At 46.6% G+C, this 9559-nt stretch overlaps 1 protein-coding gene across 1 annotated transcript; it reads right to left on the bottom strand.

Annotated features, from left to right (window-relative positions):
• Positions 1–1236: 1236 nt before the first annotated feature.
• On the bottom strand, positions 1237–7074 carry Mpz (myelin protein zero). Its single transcript, XM_051186236.1, has 6 exons — positions 6862–7074; positions 4160–4326; positions 3643–3856; positions 2783–2918; positions 2578–2638; positions 1237–2466 (listed from the first exon to the last, which is right to left on the bottom strand). Exons 1-6 carry the CDS (start codon positions 7037–7039, stop codon positions 2365–2367), a joined length of 858 nt encoding a protein of 285 aa, XP_051042193.1. The 5' UTR covers positions 7040–7074; the 3' UTR covers positions 1237–2364.
• Positions 7075–9559: the final 2485 nt, after the last annotated feature.

Genomic DNA, 9559 nt, shown 5'->3' with positions numbered 1-9559 from the left:
TCCACAATCATCTAAGGATTCCAGGATACTGTGTGTGTGTGTATGTGTGTGTAAATGTACATATATATTGATATATCAACAAACTGGCTAGTCAGTTATTAATAGCATATCTAGAATAGAGAACAAAGAATACAAAGTTACTTTGTTGTTTTGAGACAGGGTCTCTTGTAGCCCAGGCTGGAGCTGAACTTTAATTTGCTAGTTAGTCAGAGCTGGTCTTGAACTTCTAATTCTTCTGCCTGAACCTTCCAAGTATTGGGGTTATAGGTATGTTCTGCCATGTTTATCTTAAAATGTTACATATATTTGTAAAGGTGAATGAGATCTGTGCTAGTTTATAAAGTGCACTCCTTTATTTTCAATTTTATTATTCATACATGTATTTCGCTTGCATGTATGTCTGTGTACCATGTGAGTGCCTGTTGTCCACAGAGGCCAGAAGAGGGCATCAGATCCTCTGGTACAGAAGTTACAGAAGGCTGCGAGCATCCACCTGGGTACTCTGACCAATCTCTCCATATCCGAAATGTACTCCCTTAGGCAAGACTACAAACATTTTTACAGCCCTGACTCTTAATAACTCAGTCATATGTTATGATATGTACAACTAAGCTTATAGCTTGTGAAGGTTTCCGCTGTCTCTTGATTCTCACAAAGGGTTTGGGAATTGCACACCATGGGTAGAATAGTTCCATGTATTTAGGAAGTGCAAAACAAGCTTAGGAAAGGCAAGCAACCATCCTGGGGACAAAAATAGTACATGGCTGGCATGATTTAGGATTCATGGGTTTCCATTTTGGGGGGGAGTGGATGGAGAGGGTGATGGGGGGCATGGGAGGGTAGGAGAGAGGGAAAAAAGAATTCATGTGCTTCCACATGAATTAATTAATACATAAATATGTCTATGAGCCTATTTCATAGCTTTCTTCACTATGCTACCTGGAATGGACCAAAAACATAAAATCAAATCTGACAACTAAAACCAGCTAATGAGGAAGAAACATGGGCTGGCAATGAGAGGGTAGGGATTCTTTATTAAACCCCCCCTCTCCCCGCTTTGTAGCTTTGGAGCCTGTCCTGGAACTAGCTCTGTAGACCAGTCTGGCCTCTAACTCACAGAGATCCACCACCTGCCTCTGCCTCCCGAGTGCTGGGACTAAGGGCATGAGCCACCACCACCCATCTGAGGTGGCAATTCTTATGAGAACTAGAAAATTCAAGATGGAGACAGCAGTGTCTGGAAATGTCAGTGTTTATTAAACATTTAAGGACATTTGGAGGTGGTAAAAGAAATGTACAGAATGTAGAAAAATCCTAACAATCCCCTGTGCCTGGGAGTGCAACCTCTTCCTTTCCCTCCTATTCTCATGTGGTTTTCCTGTTTGCTGTCTAATTATTTATTTCTTAAAGCCCCGAACTCCACCCCTGACCTCTGAGGATCCATCTTTTTCTCTCTCCTTCCCCAAATCTTGAGTCCCAGAACTGTGCTCCAGTGTGGTCAAAGGGCATCAATCATGTAGCTGAGGTCTGAGGTTCAGGGGCTCCAACTGTCTGGGCTGGCTGGCTCTCCAATAATGATAAAGACTTAGCAGGGAGTTGGGTACTGCAAAAGCCACATGACGTCATTGGTCCTCAGTCATGGGGGCACGGGCTCAGATAAACAAACAAACAAAAAAACAGAAGGACAAATAAAAAATACTCGACAACCTAAATAAACCCTGATGGAGAGTCTGATCTGGATGATGTGGATTTGAGCCCAAAGACAAGAGCATGGAGCTGGGCCACTGAGGGATAAAGGGGAGAGCTGGAAGAGCCCGGGTATCAGCTGAGTGAGGGTGTGTGTGCGTGAGAGGGGATGGGAAGGTCAACTGGCCTGGAGTTGGGCAGAGGCTATCAAGGTCCCTTTCTTCTCAGCGCCTGAGGGACAGGCACCAAACACACAGCCCTTGGGGCAGGTGAGGAATAGGGTTAGTCCCTAGGCTCCCGGGAAAGCCGAGGGGTAAAGAAAGGCGAAGGAGAAATACAAGAACTTGGAAAGGAAGGTTGAAATGAAACTTTACATCTTATTGGGAGGTAAGGGCAGGGCAGGGCTGAGGAGCAAGAGGAAAGCACCTAGACCTGGGAAAAGAGGAGCCTAGGTCCCCCTGCTCTGACAGGGCCTGGATGTGACGGTCACTTGTCCGAGTCCAGGCCCATCATGTTCTTGAGGGCGTTCTTGAGGCTGGTTCTACTGGGGGACTTGACTGCAGGTCGGAGCTCCGAGCTCTGCTCATCTTTTCGAAGCTCCATCTCGATGACCACCACCTGAGAGCCTTTGGAAGACTCTGTCGCAGACCCCCGACCCCCCGCCCGGCCCGCTAACCGCTATTTCTTATCCTTGCGAGACTCCCCCAGCCCTTTAGACTTCTTCTCACTAGCAGCTTTGGCGCTTCTGCTGTGGTCCAGCATGGCATACAGCACTGGCGTCTGCAGGGAGGGTTGCACACATCAGCCTCAGGCTTGACCTTGCCCACCCATCCCTCATGGCTGTCCCCGGGGCTCCCAGCGTTCTCCTCCCCAGTCTCATGTCTCACTGACCTGCCGCCCGCGCTTCGAGGAGTCCTTAGAAGATTTGTGAAATTTCCCCTTCTCCATGGCACTGTGGAGAGAGTGATTGCCGCAGGATTGGTCTCACTGGAAACCCATTCCCAGCGGATGCACTTCCTTTTCTTTGGCCCTCCCACCACTGAAGCAGTCTCGGGGATCCTGGATTGAAGGCGGGGAATCAGGCTCCGCTCCTTACCTGAGCCTCCTCTGCAGAGCTGCCTGCCTGCGCAGCCAGCAGTACCGAACCAGGTAGAAGAGCAGCAGCAGCAACAGCACCACGCCAAGGATGCCCCCGATCACTGCTCCCAACACCACCCCATATCTAGTGGGCACTAGGAGGGGAAGGAAAAGAAACAAGTGGTTGTTGGGCCTTGGTCGCACATGCCTTTAATCCCAGCACTCAAGAGGCAAGGCAGGTAGATCTCTGTGAGTTCGAACCCAGCTTGGTCTACAAGGACTAGTTCCAGGACAGCCTCCAAAGTAATACAGAGAAACCCTGTCTCGAAAAACCCAAAATAAGTAAGTAAGAAGAAATAACGTGGTCGAGGGGGAACGGAAGCCTGTATCTATGTTGCTTCCCATTACAACTATTTCCAGTGGTTGGAAATGTGAGAATTCTAGCTAAGGCTGCTTTTTGCCTCCCTTCCCAGCATCTTTGGCTTTTACTATTATTTTATGTTATTTTTTAGGCGGGGCAGGGTCTCACATAGCCCAAGTTGGCCTTTACACAGTCTTTGGCTACTTGCTATGGAGCCAAAGATGGCCTTGAAGGTCAGGCCAGTCTGCTTCTACCTCTGCCGTACTAGGATTACAGTCAGGACCATCATGCCTATCCCTGGCTCCCACCCCCATTTTTGCTATATATCCCAGGCTGGTCTGAACTCACTATGTGACCCAGGCAATCACCTCCTCAGCCTCCCCAGAGCTGGGATTAAAGGCTTGTACTACCACATCCAGATTAGTTAAGGCTATTTGTCCTTCCCCCAGTCTATCAGTCCTTGGTGATACCCTGGTTGAAAAGCCTCCCAGACCCCTGTCCCTTGTCCCTTCTCACACCTTTTTCAAAGACATAGAGTGTGACCTGAGAAGTCTTGCCCACTATGTCTGGTGGGTTTTTCACATCACATGTGAAAGTTCCGTTGTCGCTGTAGTCAAGGTTGTGTATGACAATGGAGCCATCCTTCCAGCGAGGGTCCCCTACCCACTGGATGCGCTCTTTGAAGGTCCCCACTTCATCGATATAAGGTTGTCCCTTGGCATAGTGGAAGATCTAAGAGGAATGAGAGGAATCGTGTGAGAGGACCCTAGTGTGAAAAGCTGCCGAAGCCTGGCTCCAGTCTTAGGGTAACAGATCTTGGCCTGGGAGAGCGAGGGCAGTGCACACAGGTCCTAGGCAAGGTAGCAATGACTGTTACTGCATTGCTACAGCTTGAGTTTATGGCTCATGAAACAGGTCCCCTTCTGTAGCCCAAGTTCTCTTTCTGTTGTTTGAAGCTCCCCATCTATCTGTTTGTTATCTAAATCCAGGACACTCCCGCTGCTCTCCACCCCCACCCTACCTCCAAGCACTCACCGAAATGGCATCTCGGCCCCCTTCAGGCTGGTAGCGCCAGGTAAAAGAGATGTCATCTGAGACCCATTCACTGGACCAGAAGGAGCAGTGCAGGGTCACCTGGGAGCCCACAGCACCATAGATTTCCCTGTCCGTGTAAACCACAATGGCCAGGGCCGGGGACAGCACTGCAAGCAGAGGGGAAGGAGACACACACGTGTGCCCAATGAGACATCAAGGTCTGGCTTGGACACCAATGACACCATAGCAAAGAAATGAATGCTTTGAGGCCTACCTCTGTCTGGATTAACTCAGTTGGTGAATATGATTCTGCATTGGCTCAAGGTCTCAGCATAAAGGCTGTTCCTCAAGTCTGCAGCCATACCACCCTGAGTATGTCCAACCTTGTCTGATCTCACAAGCTAAACAGTCTCAGGTCTGCTTAGTGCTCTGATGGGACAGTTTCCTCAGTGCAGAGGAAGTAAATCAGTGTTTCTGGAGGATTTTAGAAGGTGGTGGTGTCCAACTCTCACTTTCTCTTTTAGTCCTTTCTTCCTTCCCTCTCTCTCTCTCTCTTTCTCTCTCTCTCTCTCTCCCTTCTGAGGCAGTCTTACTACATAGCCCATAGCTCTCCTAGAACTTATTATCTTCCTGCCTCAGCCTTCTGAGTGTTGGAATTACAGGCATGTGCCAATGGTTGACTCTCTCTCTCCAAGACAGGCTTCTCTGTGTAACCCTTGATGTCCTGGAACTCATTCTGTAGACCAGGTTCACCTCAAAACTCACAGAGATGCCTCTACCCCTGCCTTCCAAATGCTGAGACTAAAGGTGTGTGCACCACCTCCCCTCAGCTTATTTGTTTTAAGATAGGGTTTTACTATATAGCCCTGGCTGTCCTGGAACTCAATATGTGGACCAGGCTGGCCTAGGACTCACAGAGATCTACCTGCTGCTGCCTCCTGAGTGCCGGAATTAAAGGCATTTGCCACTATGTCATGTATATATTCTTATAAACTATTCAAGTAATACCAATAAAGCCAATGTCTTCCTTGACACTTAATCTAACAACCAATTTCTTTCCTAATTTCTCCACCCATTTTGAACCACCATTGCCAGGTAGTAAATATGCTTTCTCTATGTATAAAACTCAGCATAAATGCAATAAATTCAAGATATATCTGTACCTACAAAAAATGGCTAAATTAGTTTTGTGGATCTCTTTTAAATGTATAGAAAACATATTGCATCATAATCTACTTTTTTGTTTTGAATTAAGAATATAACTATCTGGTATAGCTTGCCACTCTGACTCATAGACATCAATCCTACTTTGTAGTATTAGTAGTAGTAGGATTAGCAGCTTTGTACTATTTCACAGTACAGCAAATTCATATCCTTGCAAGAAGACAAAAAAAGAAGAAGGTGACAACTGGAGAATGTGAGTCCTCTTGTGGGCACAAATGCCTGCTGCATCCCTGGTTGCCATTAAGTTTGCTCTTTACTGGGGAGCCAAGGGAGAAAGGACTTCATATCACTACCATGAGAAGCTAGGTATAGAGGAAGACCCCAAGTCCAACACTCAGGTGACTGCATGTGGACTTCTGTGGTTCAACCATCTTCCCTCTTCTTGGTCATATTGGCCCAGTGCCACCCCTATAACCCACTACCACAAGACAGTCATTCCAGGGAGACTGTGTGTGTGGGTTGGTGCTGGATGGGGACAACTGTAGACCTTTCTGTTTCTTAGGAGGGGGCAACCAAACAAAGTCTCATTGTCTAAACGGTGCTGGAGACTCATGCTTCACCCACGCTCACCCTCATTGTCTTGAACCCCCCACCTCAATATGCAATATCTTTTCCTTGCCTCCTGGGAATTCTGCCTTAGGCCCTTCTTGGGAATCCCCAACATAACAAAGAGGATTATTTATTGGTTCCAACTTCTGTTCTTCCTATTATATCATCCACTTTTCTCAACTCTGCTCAGTGGTTCTACGGGTGGGACAGAGCTCTTTCGGCCCCTTAGACTCTCTAGTCCCTCACTCCCTTTTACTAAGGCTTTCTCTAACTTCCTATCTTCACCATTGTCTTGAAGTATCACCGAATAGTCCGGTATGAACCAGAAAAGTCTAACTTTTGGGTTTACAAAGAGTTGAACTTGACCAAGGAAAGAACCTTGTATTTTCTAACTGTTCCCCTCCCCTGCCACTTTCCCCTTCCCCTTATTCCAACTTGCCTACTGCTTGCACAGGATGCAAGGCAGTTTGAAAGAATCTACTTAGTTAACCTTGCTTTAATGTTCCCTTGCTCACTCAACATCTGCCATAGGTAAAGGAAAAGGCCGGTCAGTTTAAGGAAGACAGGTTTAGTGGGGCAAGATCCTAGGATTCAATCATATTATAGTGGGCAGAAACCCACTTGGGAACGAATGGGGAACAGAACTCAGTGTTTGATCCTGTTCTTTCCCCTGCCCCTTTCTGCTTCCTGACAGGCTGTCAGTCTGGATCTGAGGACATTTCCAACCTGGGGGCTCAGGGAAGCTCTCTGTGTCTCTTTCCATACCTTTCCTTCTTCCTTTAAAGGGTATACACACCTTCCCTCTCCACATCTAAACACAGCATCTCCTTCCTGCACTCTCTTGCTGATTCTTGCAGTGGGGGAAGGGAGAAGTTGCCCAGAGAGACCACCTGAATCTCAGGCTTCTGTGACTCAGTGGCCCCACTTACCCAAAGAAGAGAAGAGCAGGGTGGCCAGGATAGGGCTGGGGCCTGATGAGGGAGCCCCAGGAGCCATGGCTGGGGAAGGGGCTAGGGCCCAGAGCATCTGAGGGGTGGAGAAAGTGGGGGACAAGGAACTGAGCAGGATTTTCTGGAACCTGCTTAAAATCCCCTGGATTCCCAGCATGAGGGGGCTGTCCTGAGCCAGTGACCAATTGCAGCCTGGCATGTGCAGTTGAGAGGTGGTAGGGAGGGTGGCAGGGGGCACAGAGCAGAAGGGGCATTGTATACTCTGGGTGGAGGGGTGGGGGGATACATACCACCCCATACACAGAGAGCTTTGTGTATACTGACCTCCCCCTACCCTAGGCTGGAATGTTGGGGGGGTGAAGGAGAGGGACAGAAAAAGGGACACAGACACACTTCTCTGAGGAATAGATAAGCTGAGAAACCTAAATCTTAAAGACCATGCAAGATTCCTTCTTAGCCTCTTTGCCTGAGAGCCCTAGGATCTAGAGGATTTTTTTTTCCCAGAGAACTCCCAAATTAGGGTGTCCCTTGTTGTTCTGATTGCTACGGCAACACTGTAGACTACTTGAGATGACAAAGCCCTTTGGGAACAACTTTTTCCATCACCCTGCATCCTAGGAGATTTCTACCTCAAAAGAAGTTTTTCTTTACCCAACAACTTCCAGGAAGAAGCTGAGATCTCCCCTCTTTTGTTAGAAAATCCTTCAATGCCTTATGCTATGCTGCAGTTTAAATAAGCAAAGGCGCATATTGTGTCCTGCCTGCTGGTCATTTGCAAAGTATGGGAATGCTGGTATTAGACTGCTAAGTCACTTCTTCCTGCAAGCTCAAAATCTAGTTGAGGAGGCAGAGGTGAGAAACAGAAGGCAAACTCATCATCAGCCAATGAATAGAATGCTGGGAATACCATACACAACCAACTGCCTACTCCATCAGGAGGATTAGGTTCTACAAATAAACTTCACTTAATACATGAAGTTCAGAGGGAAGAGCAGTCAGGTTATATAGGAGGTAATCTTATATGGGGACCTTGAAGGAGAAGTGCCATTTTGAAAAGGGGATTAGGAGGTTCAGTGGCTAGATGGAACAGCAAAGAGCCGAGGTGAAAGTAAGTCTCCCCTCTACCCCGTGTATGTGTGTGTGTGTGTGAGTGTGTGTCTCTGTGTGTGTGTGTTTGTGTGTCTCTGTGTGTGTGTGTTTGTGTGTCTATGTGTGTCTGTGTGTGTTTGTGTATGTCTCTCTCTGTGTGTGTGTGACATTTGTGAAGCTATGGGCATATTTAAAGCAGATTATGCACATCTATGTTTGATATATCAGATTTGGGGGATCTTAGGGTACAGCAGGACACAAGTCTAAAGGTGGATTTAACCTAGTACACTGTAAACATCTCCTCAAGGATTGAATTAGGGTGTGGAACTAGAGATGAGAAAATCAGCTATAGTTTATGCTTATCTTTGTAGCACTTAGGAAGTGGAAGCAGGAGGATCAGGAGTTCAAAGCTAGCCTGGGCTATAAGAGATAATTTCAACAAATAAAACAACCACTGAACAACTAACCAAAAACAAACCAAAATCCAAATCCAAGATAAGGGGTTTTCATGATTTATTTATTTTTATGTGTATCAGTACTTGTCTGCATGTATATGTATGCTCCGTGTGTGTGCCTGTTGATGGTAGGGACCAGAAAAGGGGCTCATATTCCCTGGAACTGGAGTGGTGGTGAACCACTGTGTAAGTGTTAGGAGCAGAGCCCAGGTCCTCCAGAAGAGCAGCAAGTGAGTTTCACCTCAGGCCTCACAGCTGAGGTTTGTTGTTTGTTCTTTCAGGGGACAGCATGAAAGCATTCCCCCTCACAATCACAAATTATGCAGTTGAGCTGAGTTTTAAGGCAAATCTGGCAAGCAAAATCTTTCAGAGATATCCAGATTGCTGCCTCTTTTTTCTTGCCTTCTTTGACTTATCTGAAATGATTGTGCTTTTCAGCAAAAATGCCCCCATCTCTTTCCCTTCGTTTCTCTTACTTTGAATCATAGACCTTGCTTTATCCTGCTTATTTTTAAAGAAACCGTGTTGATAAAGAGTTTGGCTTGCTGGTTGTGGTGATATACTCCTTTACTACCAGCACTTGGGAGACAGAGGCAATTAGATCTTTGTGAGTTTGAGGCCAGGCTGGCCAACCTAGTGGGTTCTAGGACAGACAGACCCTGTCTCAAATGACAACAACAAAGATATTTGAAGCCTGAATTTCTTTTTTCTTTCTTTAGATTTATTTATTTTGCTTTATGTGCTTGACTGTTTTGCCTGCATGTATGTATGTGTACTCTATCCCTAGGAAATGGAGTTATAGTTGTGAGCCATCATGTAGGTATTGGAAGCCACTGAACGTGGGTCCTCTGCAAGAGCAGCAAGCACCCTTAACCACTGACCCATCTCTTCAGTCCCCATGGTCTGAATTTTAATGTGATTTATTTCCATCAGCTATAGTGTAGATTCTGGAGGTTAAGTGCAATGACCATTGTTTTAGATTGTTTGCTTACAATAGGATCTACCTATATACTCCTGGCTGACCTGAACTCAGTTTTTGGTTTTTGTTTGTTTTTGTTTTTCAAGACAAACTTTCTCAGTGCTGGAACTCACTCTGTAGACCAGGTTAGCCTTGAACTCACAGAGATCCACCT

Source organism: Phodopus roborovskii, unplaced genomic scaffold, assembly GCF_943737965.1.
Source record: "Phodopus roborovskii unplaced genomic scaffold, PHOROB, whole genome shotgun sequence".
NCBI lineage: Eukaryota > Metazoa > Chordata > Mammalia > Rodentia > Cricetidae > Phodopus > Phodopus roborovskii.
The sequence above is the reverse complement of the archived record's forward strand: the minus strand, read 5'-3'. Positions and strand labels throughout refer to the sequence as shown.